General features: G+C 40.8%; 1 protein-coding gene across 12 annotated transcripts in view; it reads left to right on the forward strand.

Annotated features, from left to right (window-relative positions):
- PITPNM3 (PITPNM family member 3) overlaps positions 1-20,782 on the forward strand; it is a 913,937-nt gene extending 893,155 nt beyond the window's left edge. For all 12 annotated transcript variants that reach the window (XM_068270198.1, XM_068270206.1, XM_068270199.1 and 9 more), the window contains 2 exons: positions 7,133-7,261; positions 11,752-20,782. In XM_068270198.1, the coding sequence (XP_068126299.1) occupies positions 7,133-7,261; positions 11,752-12,060 (438 nt within the window). In that variant the 3' untranslated portion in view covers positions 12,061-20,782. The remainder of the gene's footprint in view (positions 1-7,132; positions 7,262-11,751) is intronic.
- The last annotated feature ends 990 nt before the right edge of the window (positions 20,783-21,772 follow it).

Consider the following 21,772-nt stretch of genomic DNA (forward strand, 5'->3'; position numbering starts at 1 on the left):
AGCGAAGAGAAGATGGAGAAGAAGGCCAGCCGGAGAAAGGGACAGCATGGGCCTGGGTCTCTCGCTGGCGGACAGGTGATGTAATGCTGCTGGCCAGGTGAGCAGGGGTGGCGAGGCAGTCAGAGGCAGCGGAAGCTCCACAGGTTGTGAATCGATTTCATGCTGAAATGTGTGCAGTGTATGGGCAGCCATTAGATCCCTCTCTGATCAGATTCGATCTGAGAGGGATCTATCTGTTAATCGATCTGGTGGCAATCGACCAGTGTATGTCAGCCTTAACACTAGATCACCGATCAATATCCTCCAGTGTTTTACCAATTTTCTAATCTCAACTATCCCTATTATATTCAGTAATAAACACAAATGCTTTATTGCACTCTCCACCATTCCCGATAAGCTTTTTCTCTCTTCCTTCCACTTTTGTATCCTGTTTTCCATCTCTTTTCCGTTTGCAACCTTTTTCACTAAACATTTTCTAAACCTTTATTTCCTGTATGAAAAAAAAATCTTCAGTATACGTTCTTCTGATTCTATACATTTCTCCCTTTGGGACATTCTCTAGCCAATTCTGTTAAATACAAACTGTCCATGTCCTTAAAGAGAACCTGTACTGAGTAAAAATATTTAAAATAAACACATGAGGTAACTTCAAATGAACATTACATAGTTACCTTGCCATCAGTTCCTCTCAGAAGCTCACCATTTTCTTCTGACAATTATCCCTTCCAGTTCTGACAATATTTTGTCAGATCTGAAATATATCCGTTGCTGTCAGTAAAATATCAGTTGCTGTCAGTTATAGCTGAGAGGAAAACTGATGTACCCGGTAATGTCCATGTTTCCCTATGGCTCAAGTGGGCGATGTTACAGTTTAACTGTGTGCTGACCAGAAAGCTGTTATGGGTAATGGCCATTTTCAAAATGGAGGACGGAAAATCCCCTTGATCACAGTGAACAAACAGGACGCGGGACAGGAGAAAGACACCGAGGAGTAGACTACATGGAAGGTAAGTATGACTTGTGTATGCTTATTTTGACTTACGGTACATTCAGTTCAGGTTTTCTTTAAAAAATGTCTATCTTTAAACAGACTTCCTCAGGAAAAATATTTACATAAAAAAAATGTTGATCTATATTGAACTCAAATGTAAACTCCATATACAATTGTTATAACAAATAAACTGCATAAGAGTTAGGGCTGGTTCACACGGGCGTCTGCTGAGCTTTTGCTTGGCATTGCGTTCAAACGTCAGCGTTTAAACGCCAGCGTTTAAAAGCTAGCTTTTGAAAGCTTTTGAAAAGCGTTCAAGGCTAGCAGTTCTGGTCTCTGCTATTGTTTCCTCGCGTTTACTGCCTCTGAAAGCAGCATGTTGCTTTTGAGACTAGACGCAACGCTGGGATCTACTGCCAGGCTTCCATGAAAGCCTGCAAAAGCCAGCTCTAAACGCTCCCATTCACTTGCATGGGATGGCAGTAGATCCCAAAAAACGCTGCGTCTGAAGCGCTGCGTTAAACGCCACAAAAACGCTCGTCTGAACCAGCCCTTACTTCGAACCCCTGCTGTATAAATAAACATTCATGTATTAATCGGCCATGGTTTAAATTGATAACTTATGTCACCTATTTCATCATATTTATTCATATATTCTTGTTATTGCACACTTTATTTTAATTTCATAAATATGTTACATAGTGGTGTTTTAAATGCACTCAGTGCTTTTTTGATTATTACAATATATGGTATGTAATCTTCTGTCGGTAAAATATTTATTCTGAAACCAAAAAAAAAAAAATGATGAAAGTTAAAATCCAATAGTGTTAATAAAAATTCACTTTGTTTAGTTTTCAACATTCTTGTCTTCACTAGAGTTCTTTCCATCACCTCCTTCATGTGGTATCACTATATACAACAACATCATAATATTTGCTGTACATAAAATGCATCCTTCAAGCCCCAGAATCTCATTTCCTGTTCATTATTAACTGTATACCTACAGTAATTATTATGGATGTCCATAATGTTTTCTTTATGTGCCATGGGAGTTACACACATAGCAGGGATCTTGGGGAATTGTACATTGAGAAACTTTACCTTCCTTCAATACAATTTCTTGTTCTTTGTTATACTTGTGTGGATTATCAAATTTTAACTCTTCATACATATTCCTGTTACTGAGTTGTTTTATAATGTATTATTACATTATAATAATACAATACAATACAATACAATAACATTTCTATAGCGCTTTTCTCCCATAGGACTATTTTTAGTAGGATGAAGTATTCACACAACAAAAGTTATAATTCTGCAAATGCCAAACTGAACAGGTGGGTTTTCAGTCTGGATTTAAACACGGCCAGGGATGGAGCAGTCCTGATCTGTTGAGGTAGGGAGTTCCAAAACGTAGGGGCAGCATGACAGAAGGCTCTGGGACCAAAAGTTTCCAAGTGGACTCTGGGTATGACTAGATTATTAGAACCTGTGGATCTGAGAATGCGGGGATTCCTATGCAGCTGCAACATATCTTTCATGTATCCAGGGCCCAGATTATTCAGGGATTTAAATGTCAGTAGGCCGATCTTGAATAGGACCCTCCATTCTATAGGTAGCCAGTGAAGAGAGTGCAGGACTGGCGTTATGTGGCAGTGACGGGGTTGGTTGGTTAGCAGTCTGGCAGCTGTATTCTGTATCAGCTGTAGGCGGTACAAGACCTTTTTTGGAAGGCCAGTGTAGAGAGCATTACAGTAGTCCAGTCGGGATGTGATGAAGGCATGAACTAAGGTTGGCAGATCTTCTGAGGGGATGAGGTGCTTGATTTTTGATATTCCATCTTCTCCCATGCTACAATACCAATCCTTTGTCCCCTCTGTTTAATTACTCTTTAGATGATACTCTATCCCTATATTTTTGTTATGTATAATTTATCTAGATCATCTAAAATTTTTTAAAGGAAACTTGTAGGGAAACAAAGTGCCCCAAATGGGTACTCCCCTTAGGAGAGAGAATCTTCTGGATAATCCAGAGGCTTTCCCTGTCCTCCTCCATTGTTCTGTTCTAGCACTGTCCCCTTCACAAAACCGATGACAAGTGTTTGTCAATGACTCAGGCTTGCACAGTAACATGAACCCAATTGGGCTTCGTCAAAGCCTGAGCAAATCTGTGCTGATGCGCAGGTGTGGTGCAGCCTCTGCTCTGGGGTCTCAGTGCTGCAACGGCCTCATGAAGGACGGAGGAAGCCTCTGAAGAATCCAGATGCTTCCCTCTCTCAAGGTAAGTATCCATTTCTAATTTCACAAGTTTACTTTAAAGAGGGACTTCAGCCTAAACAAACATGCTGTCATTAAGTTACATTAGATATGTTAATTAAAATAGATAGATAATATAATCTCTTACCCACCCTGTTTTAAAAAAAAAAAGGCAAATGTTTGTTATTTCATGGGGACAGCCATCTTTTGGGTTGAAATGAGGTGACAGGGAGCTCGAGACACAGTTCCAACTGTCCTGATCACCCCTCCCAGCTGTATGCTCTGGGCAATGAGAACAACAACATTAGAAATCCCATCATGCATTGCACAGCATCAAGGGAGAAATTCCTGGACAGGTTTCTTTGATGGGCGGAGCTCAGCTTCTGTGCAGCTAAACATGAGGCTTGGGTAAGAAAAACAAAGTTCTTAAAGAAACACCAAGGCTTTTCAGTGCTGCTGGCTGAGTAGATTATTAGTCTGGAGGTTCACTTTAATCCCAACTCCTCTGTTTAATCATATTGTAGATTATATTTTATCTACTTTCGATATTTATATTTTATCAAGATCTCCTAACTTTTTTTTTATGTTTTGGGGTGTAAGGGGCTGTACTTGGCTAACATTGATTTCTTTAGATTTGTTATATACTGTATAGCTATATTAGTTGTTGTATGTTGTTGCCTCAGCAATAGCTGAAAGAAGCAATGATTGAACGACACATCTGGCATGCAAAACTATATATAGTCGACAACATGAATAAGGAGGATAGATTCTTCTTATATCCTCTAATTCTTCTTTTGTGATTCTACCTGATTCATCACAAAGTGTTTCTTGACATTGTGCAAATTTGGACAGAGGCGCCAGGCAGGTTAAAATGATCTAAAAACAACTAAAAAGGAGGAGTACACTCCGTAACGCGTTTCGCAGGTATAACCCGCTTCATCAGGCAAGGAGTGCAAGCTCAAAAAAGTCAATGCGCATTGCCACTATTGGACTTTTTTGAGCTTGCACTCCTTGCCTGATGAAGCGGGTTATACCTGCGAAACGCGTTACGGAGTGCCAAAATAAATTGTTATTTGCGATTTGAACAATCTCGATTGTCCATAATTTCAGGAGGTAAGTCCACCTGTACTCCTCCTTTTTAGTTGTTTTTAGATCATTTTAACCTGCCTGGCGCCTCTGTCCAAATTTGCACTGTATATAGTCTTGGGTGGAGGGGACTTTCCCCTTCTTTCTATCTACAGAGAGCGACTTCTTAAACCTGAGTGGGGTCAGGTTCTAATGCTCCCCACCTGCATTTCAAGTGGTTGCCTATGTGGTAACCCGTGTTTGTGAGTATATCCACATCTGTTAATTATTTCGCCAACAATTGTTAGACTTACTGCACTATATTGGGCTCTCGGTTTTTCTTTTTGTTTCAAGTGTTTCTTGACATTGATCTTTCTTGTGTATTTTTAAATCTCTACACATTCAGTACTTTAAATCCACCAATTTCTGAAGCATTTGTAGCACTTTTCCAAAACTGCATGCTCATTTTTGTTCTAGTTTTGTCTTTCTTACCTTAAAATTGTCTCGTTTTGTAATATTCCTTCCCCTCCCTTTTTTTCATTGTTTGGGGTGATCTGTCATATGGGGACTGTGTCCTATACAGTGGTATCCAGTTCTAATGGATGTAGTTCAGGTATCAAAGAGTGTGTAGTCTATGTTGGACTGCCTTTGAGTAGTCCAGTATCAGGGCTGGTTCTAGACTTTTCACTGTCTGAGGCAAACTTGTGATGATATCCCCCCCCCCCTTAACACGATTACACACTGACTGGCTGGCTCCCAAACAAACTGACACCCTCAGCCAGTTGGCAGTCCCTTTTATTCCTCCTCAGTCAGGACAGCAGTCCCTTCTGCTGTGCAAGTCAAATGAAGCACTGCTGCTCTCCTGCCTCCCCTATCCTCACTCATCGTCAGACTCCTCACACAGCACAGCAAGTTGCTTTTCCCCAATGATGACCTCTTCACCTCGCTTGCTCTCCTCTCGCTTTTCCTCCTACTCTGACTGCATGCTGTAAGTGTTAACACACAGTACAAACACGCTGCCCCTGTAATCTCTGTGGCTGATGCAAATGTTTCACCTTGCTTCATGAGAGAACCAGATCTGCCCAGTATGCTGGCAAAGCAGAGAGGAGATTAAAAACAAGAGTTTGTGAGAGGATATATAACAAGAAAAGGTTTACAAAGCCTTAGTCTCTCAAAGAAATCACATGGTCACTCAGAACACCAAATGGAATTCAAATACATGGTAGTGAGAAAGAATAAAAACTCGAGGGGCTGACATTTAATTAAGAAGCTGTCTCAAGACAGAGAAGGAGTAGATTTATAATTGAGAATGCTTGACTTTACCTTTGCTTTGAATATTAAAATCAGCCTAAAATATTTTTCTTTCAAACAGGCTACTATAATAAGCTTTGAATTGTTTTATATGTTTAGGTGGAGTTTTCAGTTGCAGTCTAGACCAGGCATGGGCAAACTCGGCCCTCCAGCTGTTAAGGAACTACAAATCCCACAATGAATTTGCCTTTATGAGTCATGACTGTGGCTGTCAGACTCCTGCAATGCATTGTGGGACTTGTAGTTTCTCAACAGCTGGAGGGCCAAGTTTGCCCATGCCTGGTCTAGACTGATAGACTGATGTGTTCTGTTCTTAATTTTTGCTATAAAAAGTTGTAATGTGCTGTGTTAACAACTGGATTTATGGGAGAAGGGGCTTGCATTTTAAATGAAATGTACATGTATTTTCTTTGTATTCAATATGTCAACAAAACAGTGAGTATACTAATGACTACAGTATATGCAAGCAATTGTAAATGTATTTGACATTATAGTGTCAGTACAATAGAAATCTACTGGTGCTGTAGGGCTTTTAACAATCTTTACACATCCCTGTGAATGCTTGTTTAAAGAAAGGAGAAGAGGCAGGAAAAACGTAGTCCAGCTAAGAGTCTGACCCAAATGAGGAGTGAACAGTGATGTGTCGCTTGCTGGAAACTTGGCATAAGGACAGGAGCAAAGAGAAGGATATTGAGAGGCAACTTAGCTGTAAAGTGTAGAATGCCGGAAGGACTTAGTGGTTCACTAATATTCATTGTGGTGCTTATACCACCTTCAGATTGTAAGCCTCTGGCAGGATCTCCTCCCCCCAGTGTATCCAACTTGATCATGCACCCCCTTCATTGGTTACCCTTCCTGGGTAATGGCCTTGAACTATGTGGTCTCTAAAACTTAAACCCTGTGGCATGATCTTGTACCTTGATGTCTGTCTCCCTTTTTATCTATTATTCAGCACTGGGTAATGTTAAAAATAGTTAATAAGTACAACTAGTCAATTAGGCGGCAGGCAACAACCGCAGCCCATGGATGCAGATCCCAGGGCTTTTACTAGGTAGGATAAATGCCATATTTTTCAGACTATAAGATGCTCTAGACTATAAGACACACCCAGGTTTAGAGGACAACCCCCCCCAAATATATATATATATGTATATATATATATATATATATATATATATATATATATATATATATATATACAGGATCTTCTCAAAAAATTAGCATATTGTGATAAAGTTCATTATTTTCTGTAATGTACTGATACACACTAGACTTTAATATATATTTAGATTCATTACACACAACTGAAGTAGTTCAAGCCTTTTATTGTTTTTCTTATTGATGATTTTGGCATACAGCTCATGAAAACCCAAATGTCACATATTGATTTATTAAATGCATTCTATGTAATTGACTATGTTTAACTGTTGTCCATATTCCTGCTTAATTGCATTTCAATTAAGACATCATTTCCAGAAAGAAAACAACCTCTTTTTGTTTTTTTTTCCAGTGTCACATTAAAATTAGTGCAGCCTATGGATCAATGAAAGACATTTCTGTATACAATGTGCTTGGCCTGACGTCTGCTCAGATATATATAGTCGGACGTCCAGCTAAAAAGTATCAGAATCAGTGTCAGGTAAGCATGCTTTTTTGTTGTTATAAACCTGCATGCTGGGGTGATGATTTCCTATTGCCATGAGATCAGTTAAAGAGAAACTCCGACCAAGAATTGAACTGATACCCCCTTTTACATGAGAAATCCTTTTCACAAACAGACCATCAGGGGGCGCTGTATGGCTGATATTGTGGTGAAACGCCTCCCACAAGAAACTCTGAGTACGTACTCTTGGCAGTTTCCTGTCTGTGAACCTTGCTGCATTGTGGGAAATAGCTGTTTACAGCTGTTTCCAACTGCCAAAAAAGCATACAGCAGCGACACCACCTGCCAACAGTAAAAATGTCACCATGTAATAAATGTCAGAATGTAAATCAGGGATTTAAAAGTTTTCACAATGGGCAAACACTGCCTAAATCATTTATACATAATTATTGTAAAAATGAAGCACTTTTTTTATTACATTATTTTCACTGGAGTTCCTCTTTAAGGTGTATCGGGGCATGAGGCAAGGTAGCAGGGTTTGCCCCCTCCCCACTTGCTGCCTAGTATTTTTATAAGTGAATGGGGACACTGTATCAGAGGAGATGTTGGCTGGTCCATGGACATCTGCCAGGCCCTAGGCACATACCTAGATTACCAGGTGGATACTGCAGCTCCAGTGATGACCTGAAAAAAAATAACTTCCAATTTCAGATTCAGAAAAGACTGTCCAATGATGATGTTTATAAAGTCACGTGCAGGCATCACAAATTGGGCATTCTGTTCCAGGCAATGGCTGCAGTAACTGCCAGAAAATATGCAAAGTCAGCGCATGCAATTACTACACATACATCTGAACAGTATCATGGATGTCTATGTGCCATGCATTTGATGCCATCATATAGCAAAATGATAGCGGTTACATTATTTAAGGTAGATCTATACTCACCTGTCCTAACCTTGTCAGGCAATGAAAGTGCTCTGATGTGCAGATGATGTGTTGCTCTGATATGCACAGCGACACATCATGACTGCATTGCTGCCAGGGCAGAATGTAATGGCATCTTGCTTACAGGGAACTTAAAGTGAGAGAAATATGGAGGCTGTCATTAAGGGGCGTTGCTAGGATCCTAAGAGATCCGGAGCACTTTTGGGCACTCCAGCTGGAAAATGGGTGTGGCCATGCATCATAATGTGGGTGTGGTCATGGGTGGAACCAAATTTACATGAACTTAACAGCAGTCTAAGTAGACATGCCCAGCAAAATGTTGGATGAAACCCACCCTTCAAAAAACAACAACAACAAAAACCCCAAAATGCTGCATATCACATAAATAGGCAGTGTCAATTAAACATACGGTAACTAGGCAGAGTTACCTAGCTTCTGTGCTGGCTGGTCTGACTTTCTGCTGTGAGAATTGGCCTTCAGGTTATCTGGCAGTTCCCTCCATTGCATTCCCTGACCTTCTAGTGGACCCCTTCCCATGCTCCAATGGGCATTCCATTGAGGCACCACAACTCCCAGCATGCCCCCATAGAAAAACCACAGCTCCCTGCATGCCCCCATAAAGGCATCACAGCGCCCAGCATGGCACCACAGCACCTAGTATGCCCACATAGAGGCACTACAGCACCCAGCATACTCCCGATTGATGACTCTGTCTGGGGGGACATCCGGGGTACCCCAGAATAGATCCGGGGCACGTGCCAATGATCTTTGGGGCTAGCAATGCCCCTGCTGCCATCTTCATTCCATTATAAACATTGCCAGTTGCCTGGCTAAACTTTTGGCTTTAGTTGTTTTCGATTCCCATACCTGCAACAAGCATGCAGTCACTGGAGTTCTAATACTAGAGCCAAAGTTTGCTCATTCTGGGCCAGTGACTTAGACATAACACCAACTCTTCATTCACTCAACTGGCTAACGAAAAAAATTGAGAATTCTGTTTAAGATTGGCTCATTGACATGTAAATCCTTGCACAATCCAGGCCCTGGATACCTGAAGGACTTGTTGCAACTGCATCTCACCCCCTACAATCTGAGATCAAAGGGCTCTAATAACTTGGTCACCCCCAAAGTCCACCTCAAAACCTTTTGGAGACAGAGGTCGTCATGCTGCCCCTACACTCTGGAACTCCATGGCACACCCAGTCAGGACATCTCCCTACCTGGAAGCATTTAAGTCCAAACTGAAAAGCCACCTGTGTAGTCTGGCATTTATGAACACCTATTTCCTCTGTAACACAGTCCAGACTGCAATCCTGTATTGATTTGAGACATATCTATGCCCTTTGAGTCCTATGGGAGAAAAGTGCTTTACAAATGTTGTTTGTATTGTATTGTAAACCATCGGCACAGAAAACCGGCAACTGGCATTGTTTATTAGAGAATGAAGATGGCAGCCTCTGTATTCCTCTCACTTTAGATTGCCTTTAAAGTAAACCTGAGATAACGTAATAAGCACTTCCATTTGGCCGCAATGAGTCCCAGTAATCTGGCTCAGTCAGGCCAGTTGGCTCCTCTGTGCATGCGCAGCCCTTCCACACATGCGTAGAGGAGCCGACTGGTGCGCCTTAGCCAGATTACCAGTACTCATTGCAGCTGAACGGAGACACTTGGGAGCACGGTGAGGGATGCATCAGGGCTGGAGGAAACCCCAGGTAAGTATAAAATCTTTTTATTACGACATCTCTGGTACACTTTAATGAACGTGACTGTATCAGTGCCTGTAGGAAAGTGATCCTGAAACTTTCTGCTTAGTAAATCAGGCCCAGTGTGGTTCACTTCAGTATCGCTGCAAAAAATATATTCATTGCTTTTTCTTCTAAATTCTAGCTCTGTTAATCCAGAAGAGGCAACAGGAATTTCCTGGGAGACAGCCGCTAATTCATCTTCGCAGCAGGAAAAGTTCTGTTAGTTTTATCAGCGGAAAATGGAATAATTTGCAGGGCCAGTCCCCCTACTGATGAATACTAATAACCGTAGATGGAGATAATGTCCCTTACTGCAAAGATGTTCTGCCCGTATTTCATTTGAGCTCATGCACAAAAAATACACTAAAAGGGAACAAAGTTAAATGAAATGTGTACTCATTTGGCTGCAGCAAGGCTACTGTTATGTGTGTATCTAATATCCATGTATGCCCATTTTTCTCATGATTGTAGTCCAGCTGTGCTCGTGTGCAACTTAGACTTAAATTGGATCTGAACTCAGAACTTCCTCTCTGTTTTAAAATATACGCAAAAGCATAATAACCCTTTTAAAGAAGTACGTTTTGTTGTTACAGCCGATACAAATCCTGCAATAAATCTGCAGTTTGTCTACTTCCTGCTTTCATGGAAGCAAACATATTGTACACATCCTGTGTTTACAAATTAGCTGCTCTGCCATGGCAGGCAGCTGACACAGCTAAGATCAAATTACAACTTGTGATTAATCAAAGATGATGGGGAAATATGATACAATTTTCTGTTAGATTTAACTGCCCAATCAATTTTTTCCAACATGTCTGATCTTAATTTCAATCAATTTTCCAACCAATTTCCCTTCACTTCTATGGAAATCGATCGGAAAATCGATCAGAAAATCGATCAAGATTAAGATCGGACATGTAGGAAAAAAATCGATCTCGCAGGTAAATCTAACAGAAAATTGTATCGTGTGTACCTAGCATTAGGCAAGATAGCAGTTTTTTGTAAACTACAGAGAGAAATGGCAGCACATTTTAGATCAGGCGGCATCTGAATGACTACAAACGTGTGTGCAGAGCCTCTCTTATAGGTAAACTGCACCCATTGCATCCAAAACAAATGCTAGAAATGTGCACTAATAATCCTAACCTCTAATTAAAGGCAAATTACATGTAAACATGAGTATAACGTGCCTTCTCTCTCACAGTCTTGCGGCTCATCATGCAGGGGTCGTAAAACAATCCTGATCTTCACCAGTGGCGTAGCAATAAGGGGTGCAGAGGTAGCGACCGCATCAGGGCCTTTGAACCAGAGGAGCCCCATGAAGCCCTCCCTCAACCACAGTATTACCAGTAGCTCTTTAATAGTCCTTTGCTGATAATAATCACTTCTGTAGATGCTTTGAATAGCAGTAAGCATTAGCAAACTGTTTCCCATCCCCTTCTTGCACCTCTGACACTGTGGATGCACTTAGCAGGTTTTGGCGCGCTGTATCAATTGGTAGGTATAGTGTGCTTGGGTGAGGCAATATAAAAGTTGCACCGGGCCCATAGTTCCTTAGCTACGCCACTGATCTTCACACCCATAACAAGTGTAGCCACAAAACCACCTGACCTGAAGTATAATCCCCTGTATTGGGCTTTCGGCCCCACTGCAGGGGCTGCTCCTCATATAGTTACACCCCTGGTTTCAATATATAATTTTTGCTCTCTTCAAACATTATTACAGAAATCAAAGCATTCATCATGCTTGGTTTAGAGGTGTAGAACATTCGTTACTGTAAAATATGAATTTCCATTTCACCTTTTCTGACATGTTTTATTTATGTCTCATTATAGTTCATCAGTGATGGGTATGCTGCTCATTTGGCCTCGCTAGAATTTAGTCACCACTCTCGGCCTAACAAGAAGAACTCCAGAATGATCCTGAGGAAAGGCAGCTTTGGCCTACACACTCAACCTGAATTCCTGAGGAAAAGAAACCACCTTCGCAGAACTATGTCTGTTCAGCAGCCAGAGCCACCTTCTTCCAACCCCAAACCCGAAAGAGCACAGAGCCAGCCGGAGTCTGACAAAGACCATGAGCGTCATTTAAACCCACTTTCATGGGTGAGGAGTGCAGGTCTCAAGTTTGAGCCTTCACCATAACAAAAACATGGCAGTGTCCTTGGGTTAACGTGCACAGTGCAAGTAGGCCTTGGAAAATAACAGGACAACGTGGAAACAGCAATATTATGGATCTGTGGTAGCTTCCTGAAAGATCCTTCCTTCAACCTGACTTCATGAGAGTAGAAAGAGACTAGGGTTTCACATGTATTTGCTAGGCAGAGATATAAGAAGGATATGGCTTACCCTTCTACGTTTGATCCATCCTGGAACCCGCATTACCAGGTATTTCTGAAGGCAGTGCAATACAGTTGACATTATGGTTGGTTGATTTGTTAATGAATGAACATAGAAAAGCACTAGTGGTGGGGTTGATATGTAACTAGATCATGTATTGTCTTGTAGGTCAACGTTTTTTGTTATAACTTATATTTCCACTTAGGGTTGGTGCACTCAAGGAGATGATATAACTTAACATAGTGTTGATGTCATCTTCAGAAGAAAGAGTCCTCAATGGAGACCATGTAAATATGGTGCTTAGGAGGTGAATTATATCTCTAGGATACTTGTCTGCAGTACTAAAGAAACCATGCCAAGAACCATACCGGATCTTTTATCAATATACTATAACGGCAAGTAGCATCATAGTACAGTTTTGCTACTTTTATTATTTTCCTAAGCCAAGACTGTTGGCAAATGAGTTCCGTGATATGTTAACAAGGTAAGGAGAGTTATCAAAAATAGAGCCTTAGAAACACATTTGAGAATTATAAATACCCTTGGGAAATCACTAGTACCAATTTTATATTTTCCTTTATGAATCCATTATAGTGGATAGACAGGAGTGGGGTCATATAACTATGACCAGAGCATGGGCAGTGCACATCAGCTGACACTAGAATCATTTTAGTCACCACTGTTTACAATATCTATTGAAGGATGTTGCACACACACTTTATAAGAAGGGTTTTCAACTCTGTGCTTGGAAAGTCCTATAGAATTTTAATAAATAAATAAATATATGTATGTATATATATATATATATATTGGGGTTCAAAGCAAGTGCAACTATGGAAACTGGTTTAGGAGTTGCTTGGTTAAAATGTCAGACACTAATCTAGTTGAGGGAACCCAGCAGGAAACCTCATAGCCTAACGGCTGCTTCCTACTCATGGCACTGTGGACCCTCGCCCACGGCCTTCAGCCACAGCGCTCGCTTCTGCTACCATTTTTGCTTGTGCAACTGTATTAAACGTATTTGGTTGGTGGCATGGAATAGTGTTTCCAGCTGGGTTCCCTATTTCTAACACATTAGTGGTTGCAATCAAATTGTCTCAAGCAGGAAGTGGATGTGGGTCCCCTCAACTAGACTATAAGCAAATGTCCAGCTTTAGGTTCTACTGTACAGGTTTATCTAACAGGATGACACTATCATGCTAAAGAGGAGGTACTAAATACGTCTCCTAACTTAGTGTTCCCCAGCCTTGTCCTCAAGGCCCACCAACAGTGCATGTTTTGTGGAAACCCACACAGTTGGTGGGCCTTGAGGACAGGGTTGTGGAACTCCTAAATTACAGTTCAACCATACGGCGCTACTGTGTATTATACCACCAAAGAGATCGCTGGTTATCTGATTATTTTTTTTGACTGGATAAGTAGTTTATCTTTTCATTTAACAATTTTACAACTTACATTTTAGCATAATGTTATGTAATAATTCCAAAAATAGTACTATAACAAAAATATGGTATTTCCATGAATCAGTTATCAGGAGTCCATTATGCTTGACAATACATGTGCCATTCATAAAAATCTTATGGTGGCTAATTAAAATATTGCTTGAATATTACCTTAATGCCTACAAAAGAAAAAGTATATTTTTATCTATAGCTCTACTATACACTTTGTATATTGGAGTGCACATACTTAGAAAGAAAACATTATTTTTTCTTTACATGACCAAATGTGTTCACACCTCCAGACAATCGGGGATGATTTTATCTGCCCAGTTTACCCTTATGGAAGAAAAGACCTGGCAGGAAATGTACAGTATAGAAGAAACACTGGAACAGATATCTATTATAAGCAGGAAAACGGAATACATTCCGTTCAGAAGGAAAATGTTTTTTTGTTCAGTGAGATTAACGCGCGGTGGGGATGATATACAAAGACTGATGCAAAGCAAACCAGAATAACAGCAGAGCTAAGAACCCTCCATTTTCCGTCAGTATTGCTGGATTTCAACTCCCTCTTTGGGCTACCCCATTGTAAACTAAGGCTTATTCTACTGAAGAAGAGTGGCAGAGAGGCATGCTAACATAAGACATTGGCAGGAATACTTCATTTTAACTTCTTCAGCAAGAAATGAGTTTTTCCTTCTAGGCATCCTATGTGCTTTTCTCATTTGATTGTAACATAACATGCTAAGGATGCCTGGGACTTAGGGCCATATGCTATTCACTTTTGCTCCTGAGTTTTCTCCTAGGTGATATTTTCACAACTTGTTGTAAAATGTCATTTAAGCCACCAGCAAGCAAGAAAACACTCAAAATAAAATTGATTGTACTTTTTCACCAACTGTTGGGTACCTTTTTAATTGTAAAATGCTGAAAATGTAGTTTAAAGAGAAAATGAAAATTATCTCCTAGGAGATAACTCATTAATTGCATATGGGCCTTAGTCTTCATTCAGTACAGATTACAGATGGAAGAGTCATACATCAATGGAACTTTGCTAGTCTTCCAGGGACCTTGAATAGACAAGGGCAGGTGCTAAACTGTGCAGAAGATCAAGGGGTTTAGTATTGGTGTGTGTTGCAGATAGGAGAAAACTTAGTCCTGCATAAGAGCTCTGTACATAGGATATTCTCTACATAGGAACACGCCTTCTTGTCAGTCTCTTGCCAGAAGCAAGCTATCCTTGTGTACTCTGTAGGCTAGGGATGCAGATGATGGGAGTACAAACCTAAGCTGAGGACAACCTCTGGACCGCACTAAAAGGCATAGCATGAGCTTCAGCTTAGCAGGCTGTGCACAGCTGGAAAGACTACACGAGGGGGCGTTGGGAGCCTAAAACACACATATACATTGGAAAACTGGGGAACACTTCTGACAACCGGAATGGTGTGGAATACTATGGGAGGCATTCTAAAGCGGTGATTCACTAGAAAATGATCTATACAGCTGCCACAACGCTTTTCATGCATGGCTATGTTAAATTTTTGCACCCGTCTTTGTAATTAACCTACAGCAGGGTAGGCCTGTGAGTTTATTCTCTCTCTATGAATAGTTTCAAATTTTTTTGCACACCTGCACTCTAGTCTTACCATTGGGTCTCTCCTCCCTGAACCATTGATTATTTCACTGGGAGCAAAATACAATCAAAGCTTACACAAGGCAATCTCCAGTACATGCTGCATATTGCCCTACAAAGGAACTTTCCCAAAACATAGTAGTAGGGGAAAGAAAGCCTCCAATACATTGCAAAGCGAGAAGTTAAAAAATAGAAAATAAATCAAGAAATTATTGAATCTTGTCATGTAATTAGTTCATATTGTTTGATCCACCCTGAGCCTGCGAGTAATCATCTTAACTACTTGCAGACATAAAAAAAAAAAAAAAAAAACCCAACAGACAGCATGAACTTCCATTATCTATAAACACACCCACTAACAATGTGATAGGCTAAAAAGGTTACATAGAGAGATGCTGCTTGGTTGGCACTGGTATTTGGTTCCCGTAATGCAACAAGGTTGACAGACCGGAATCTGTCAGGGCCATGGCCCTTAGATCTCACTGTGGGAGGGGTTTCACCACAATATCAGCTACACAAAACACCCTGATCAACTAGTCGAGAAAGTGTAAACATTTCTTGTGGGCAAGGGGGTATCAGCTACAGATTGGGGTGAAGTTCAATCCTGGGTTAAAGTTCCTCTTTAAGAAAAACTAGAAATGTCAGTAAGGAAGAGAGGAATAAATCAAAAACTGTTCTTATAGTGAATACTAAAATGAGGCCCCTAAATCAAGGCTTTAAAAGTGCCCATAGACAGTTCAACTAAATAAATCCATTTTCCAGTTTGTTTGTTTTTTAATAAAAAAAAATGTTTCAAAATCATACTATTTTTTTTTTGATCGATAAAAACAATTTCAGAATTGAATGATAAATGTCTGATCGGATTTGTGTCTGAAAAAGCAGATAGAAGAATATGACAGCAGTCTTTGCTTAAATACAGGGACTAAAAGATATGAACTGTTTAAGCTGTGCAGAAAAACTGGGACCTCAGCAACCTGAGAACTACTTCGGAATTGTGCTTTTCACTGGGTATAAAAGCCTTTTTATTATATGCTTATTTACTGTTGCCCTGGCTGTGTGACAGGTGTTTACTACAGTTCTGAGCTCCTTATTACCAAATCAATATAGTCATAGTATATTGGAGGTGTTTATGGATAGATTAGCGGTTGTGCGGACAGACTGTGCTCAGTTCTAAATGTTACGCTGGGATATTTTCAGAACTGCTTGCACATGGATGGCCATAAGTAATTTCCAGCATGATCATATGTGACCTTTTCTAGGTCTTTATTATTCCCACAGTCGCCATATTACATCATTCACGGAGTTGCATGGCAGCTGATAGCCATGATTCCTCTTGTTTAGCTTGTGCTAGATCAGCTTAATTCTAATATGTGACTGACTGGTTATTGAGAGGTTTACTCTAAATTAGGCAGCCTCCTTTGCTTTTAAATAACCGCTAAAGTACAAATTGCCTGTAAACCAATATAAACCTAACCATATGTGGTTTGATATGCCAAGCTGATTGAACACTGCCTAACTGGATAATAGACAAAGAATGGAGATGCTGGCACCACCGGTGCATAACCCAGGGGAGCAGGAATACCGGGTCTCAATGCAAACAAAAGAAAAAGATGTTCCGCTGCACCGTGGGTTCACGCGTGAGCCATATGTGTATCTACTGATGTGTCAATAAACTGAAGATTGCTTTATACCCAACCCACGGTGCAGCGGAACATCTTTTTCTTTTGACTGCCTAACTGGAATTCAATCACATAGTGATCAATTCCTACCACTCACTGCAAGCTCAATTTCAAGCAGTTCTCAATCAACCATCGACTGACCCACAAGTGTTGCTCGATGCAATGCAGTGGTATAGGCCATTGCTCCCAATCGCTCCTGCCCTGCCCGCATTGTACACAGATCTTCTAAAATGTCGATCAATAAAGGCATCTATGAAAAACGGATGTGAAATAGTGGTATAAGAATATTGGTATATTTACTGATATTCCAATATCTGCTATGATAGACCATCTGTAAGTTTACTGCTATTCTACTATCTGTTATAGTAGAATATATGTACCGTAATTATACCAATATTCTACTTTGCCCCTCTGTATGCTAACTCTCACAAGAACCCTCCCCTACATATGCCTAAAAGGAGCTCTCTTCTATCTATGCCTAAAATGACTCCCCCTCCCCCCCCCCCCCCCATGCGTAACTTGAGCCCTGCCCTACCTATGCCTAACAAGAACCTCCCTTTCATTGCCTAACACTAACCGGACACCTACCTATGCCAAACAGGAACCCTTATATCTATGCCTAACACTAGAGTTCTGCCACAGTGTGGCTAATACCTATAACTAAGAACTCCCACCATCTATGCCTAACTCTAGAGCTTTGCTGCACTGTAGTGGAACTCTGCTGCTGCTATTTTTACAGGTGCACATCAAACCCCCAACCCCCCCACCCAAATTTCTGTTTGAAGCCAGTATTTTAGCAATGTAATATAAGGCTTCTACGATGGTGCCCACATTTCTGAAGCACTGCCTAATTGGCCTAATTGTCTCAAAGTGCACAAAACTGATTGAAGGTAAATTGATCAGATATGTTGGAGCAATAGATTACTGACAGATCCGATCAAAGTGATTGAATCTGTCAGAAATCAATAATAAAAAGACATGTGTATGGCCTGCTTTATTGTTATATTACTGTTTATAGCATCTTAAATGCACTTTCTATAAAACGTTTCTACAAAATGTGGTCCCTTGGAAACAGTCCTGAGATTATTGGTCTCATGAATAGTGCTTTATTTCCTTCTATTTGCACTAGATTTAATAAAGTGTTCTGTTTGATGCAGGAGAAGACCATCACCCCACTTTATTTTGATACAAATAATCTGTATTAAATCCTAGTATTGTGGTACCTGGGGGGTGGGGGGCGGTTCTAAACACACCTTAGATGTTCAATTGTTTGTCAAGTGAAAATCTACAGTTTATGCAGGTATCACCCAATATTGGGGTTGGAGGGATGTGGAACTCCAGTCCTCAAAGGCCGAGGTCTTGACACATTTTTACCCCCCTGTGCAAGAAAATGGTCCAGTCCTGCAGGGCCAACATTTTCTGTATCTGGAAATGTTAGATGATTTTACAGCAGAGAGGCAGAGCTGTGTGAAGAAAGAAATGGCTCCTAGTACTTGTGGAAATGTGTGCCCTGACATACAGCATTTAAAAAAAAGATAGTTGTCCGTAAAGTGTTACAACCCCAATCATCTTCTCAACCTCTCGCTTTTGTTAGTGAGGAGTATTGTTCATTTATACAGTTGAGACCATCGACCTCAAAGGTTCCCACTAATGTTACGATTTTTAGCTAATGATCATATTTTTGACAAGATCATTCAGATTACAGTGTATTCCGCCCCATTCAAAATTTGAGTAACGAATGTGAAAAATTACGTGCTGTAAACGGGATCGCAAACACAGAACAATGGAAACTTGGAAGCCGTGGGGGAAAAAAAACTTACTGGCAAGAATGATCACTGTTACTGACTGTAACAGTGAACATTTACAAAAAAAAGTCATCGATTGGCTCAGGGAACACATGTTCACTTGCAAAAATAATGCTGCCTTTAAAGCCACCAGGCAACACGTACAGATGCGCGCAAGGACTAGTGGGAGTGTGTGCATGCGCACAATTGCATGCAGTATCAAAAAGCGTACAAGGACATCCTGTACTGACAGCTGTTCAGAATGTGAGTATCACGTCCTGGTGGCTGAGGGAGTTCAGTAAACGATCAATCATGTAATCATTCATGATCAATGGGCCCACCAGTTACTCAAATACAATCATACATTAAAAATGGTACCGTTAATCGGCACCTTTAGACCAGACATATATGGACGGATCTTTTGTTAGATACAATGGCATGTCTAGGTCACACCCATTTCTGTTTAAACTACTTTCAAGTGCTGTTTTATTCATTACATGAGACAGATCTTAAAAAAATTCTGTAGTTGTTTTTTAGTTCTTAGTCAATTTGTTTCTTTTCATATTATTATATCATTATATGTAGTTGTTTAGTCTACTCGTTTTTTTTTGTATTACTCACATGCTCCAGCAGAGAAGGCCACTTTTTATCTTACCTCTTGGAGGGTGCATTGGACTGATAGAGATTATATGTAGGTGGTCAGAGTCTACTACTAAGTGGGTGATATATCCCACCAGCATCAAAAACTGAAATATTAATTTTGTCTATATTGCACCTTTCAGCACTATACTACCTGAAAATTGGTACTGATGCTCTGATATGAACAGGTAGCATTTGCTCAGCCTGTGTTGCTAAGGTTTATTCCATATTGTTGCTCTTTACGCTAGATTATTGTCTAAGCCTGCTGATATTACCTCTCATTTGATAAAACAACTGGTTTTCATTAACTTTTAAACCTCTTAGTGCCTCTCGTATGATAGGAGAAACTGCAGGGTAATAAATATCAAGATGAAGACCAGATTAAGACCTATTGGAATTTGTTCAATACGTTTTCTTGACCTTTCACAGTTTGAAGGTCAATCATTTGCAAAGTGACCAGAGGACCTTCTTGAAATGCTGGGAAGTTTGGACTGAATTCTGCATAGGACAACAAATAATCCTTCTTAACACAAAGGCAGCATGTGTATATATATTTACAAGTTTCGTAACACTTCTGTGTTCTTTTTAGTCGAGGCTATGACAGCAGTTGGTAGTCTATATATACGCGCTTTCTCTTTAATAGTTGTTTGGTTGGCTTCGTCCTGTTAGATATGTTATCTATATAAAAGGTATAGTTATTAGATGTCTGTTCTAGAGCATGGCTAACGCCACACACTTGAATTATACACTGAATTATATACAGTTTACTAATACGCAGTAATGCTAATGCACTCTACATGCTGGGTTACCATCAGGCGAATACAACAGCAGTTTTAGCAGCTGGAGCTATGTAGATTATATATTCAGTATTTAGAGCAATGAACAATACTATAGAATTCTGATAAACACAACACAATTTTCCTAGTTTCCCCCTCCAGCAACAAACTGACTTAACCTTCCCAGCGTTCAATTTCCCCAGGATTTCTGTGCAAACAGCGATAACATTTATTTTTAAAACTTTTTTTTCCTGTAACTTGCCAAAATGTGTCAAGCAAGGGTCTAGTATACAGTGCAGGAGAGTATTGATGTGTATGCATGTTTATACTGTTCACAGCATGTTTTTTTGAACGGACATTTCTGTCCATACCGCTAGGGAGGTTAACCATCTTAGCGGTATGGACGAGCTCAGCTCGTCCATCACCGCCGATGGCTGCCGCTCAGGCCCTGCTGGGCCGATTTTGTTCAAATAAAGAGCAGCACACGCAGCCGGCACTTTGCCAGCCGCGTGTGCTGCCCGATCGCCGCCGCTCTGCGGCGATTCGCCGCGAGCAGCGGCGAAAGAGGGTCCCCCCAGCCGCCTGAGCCCAGCGTAGCCGGAACAAAAAGTTCCGGCCAGCGCTAAGGGCTGGATCGGAGGCGGCTGACGTCAGGACGTCGGCTGACGTCCATGACGTCACTCCGCTCGTCGCTATGGCGACGATCTAAACAAAACAAGGAAGGCCGCTCATTGCGGCCTTCCTTGTTTATTCTGGGCGCCGGAGGCGATCGGAAGAACGCCTCCGGAGCGCCCTCTAGTGGGCTTTCATGCAGCCAACTTTCAGTTGGCTGCATGAAATAGTTTTTTTTAAATTTAAAAAAAACCCTCCCGCAGCCGCCCTGGCGATCTTAATAGAACGCCAGGGTGGTTAAAGGACACCTGACCACAGGCAAAGCTACCTATGATAAGCACAGAGTTAAGTTTATGCTGGATCCACAAACTTCTATGCGCTGTCTATTTCTCTTCTCGTTTTTCCCCGGTAACCATAATCACTCCATAAAAAATTATGGAAACAGGAAGAGGCTGGCTTGTGGTAATGTTCCCTCCAATAACCCTCCCATTCCTTCCTTTCCCCCTCCCCCCCATGCACTGCCCTTAAGGGGAGGAGTGGGAATGTGATAGGAGTGGACATTGCAGCAAGCCTGCCTCTTCCTGTCTGAAAATTTGACTTTAGCCAATAGTAAAATGTTTCCAGGAGTGATTATGGTGACCTGGGGAACAAAAAGAGAAATGGACAATGCACAGTGTTACGTGGATTCAACAGGGACATATCTCTGTACTTGGGTAAGGGAGTCCTTTAACCCACAATCATCCATTCATTTGCATTTATCTTTACTATATGTGCTTGTAAAATTCTTCTACAGTTATTACATTTAAACCCTTACTGACTTAGGACATATTTTAGTATGCTTAAAATGTGGCTATGATCACTAATGCAAAATACAGTATTTGGGTTATAGGTTTTAAAGTGCATACACACGTCTGATTTTTTCAAACGACCGGTCGTTTGGACGTTTGAACAT

This window comes from Hyperolius riggenbachi, chromosome 2 (genome assembly GCF_040937935.1).
Source record: "Hyperolius riggenbachi isolate aHypRig1 chromosome 2, aHypRig1.pri, whole genome shotgun sequence".
NCBI classification, from domain to species: Eukaryota; Metazoa; Chordata; class Amphibia; order Anura; family Hyperoliidae; genus Hyperolius; species Hyperolius riggenbachi.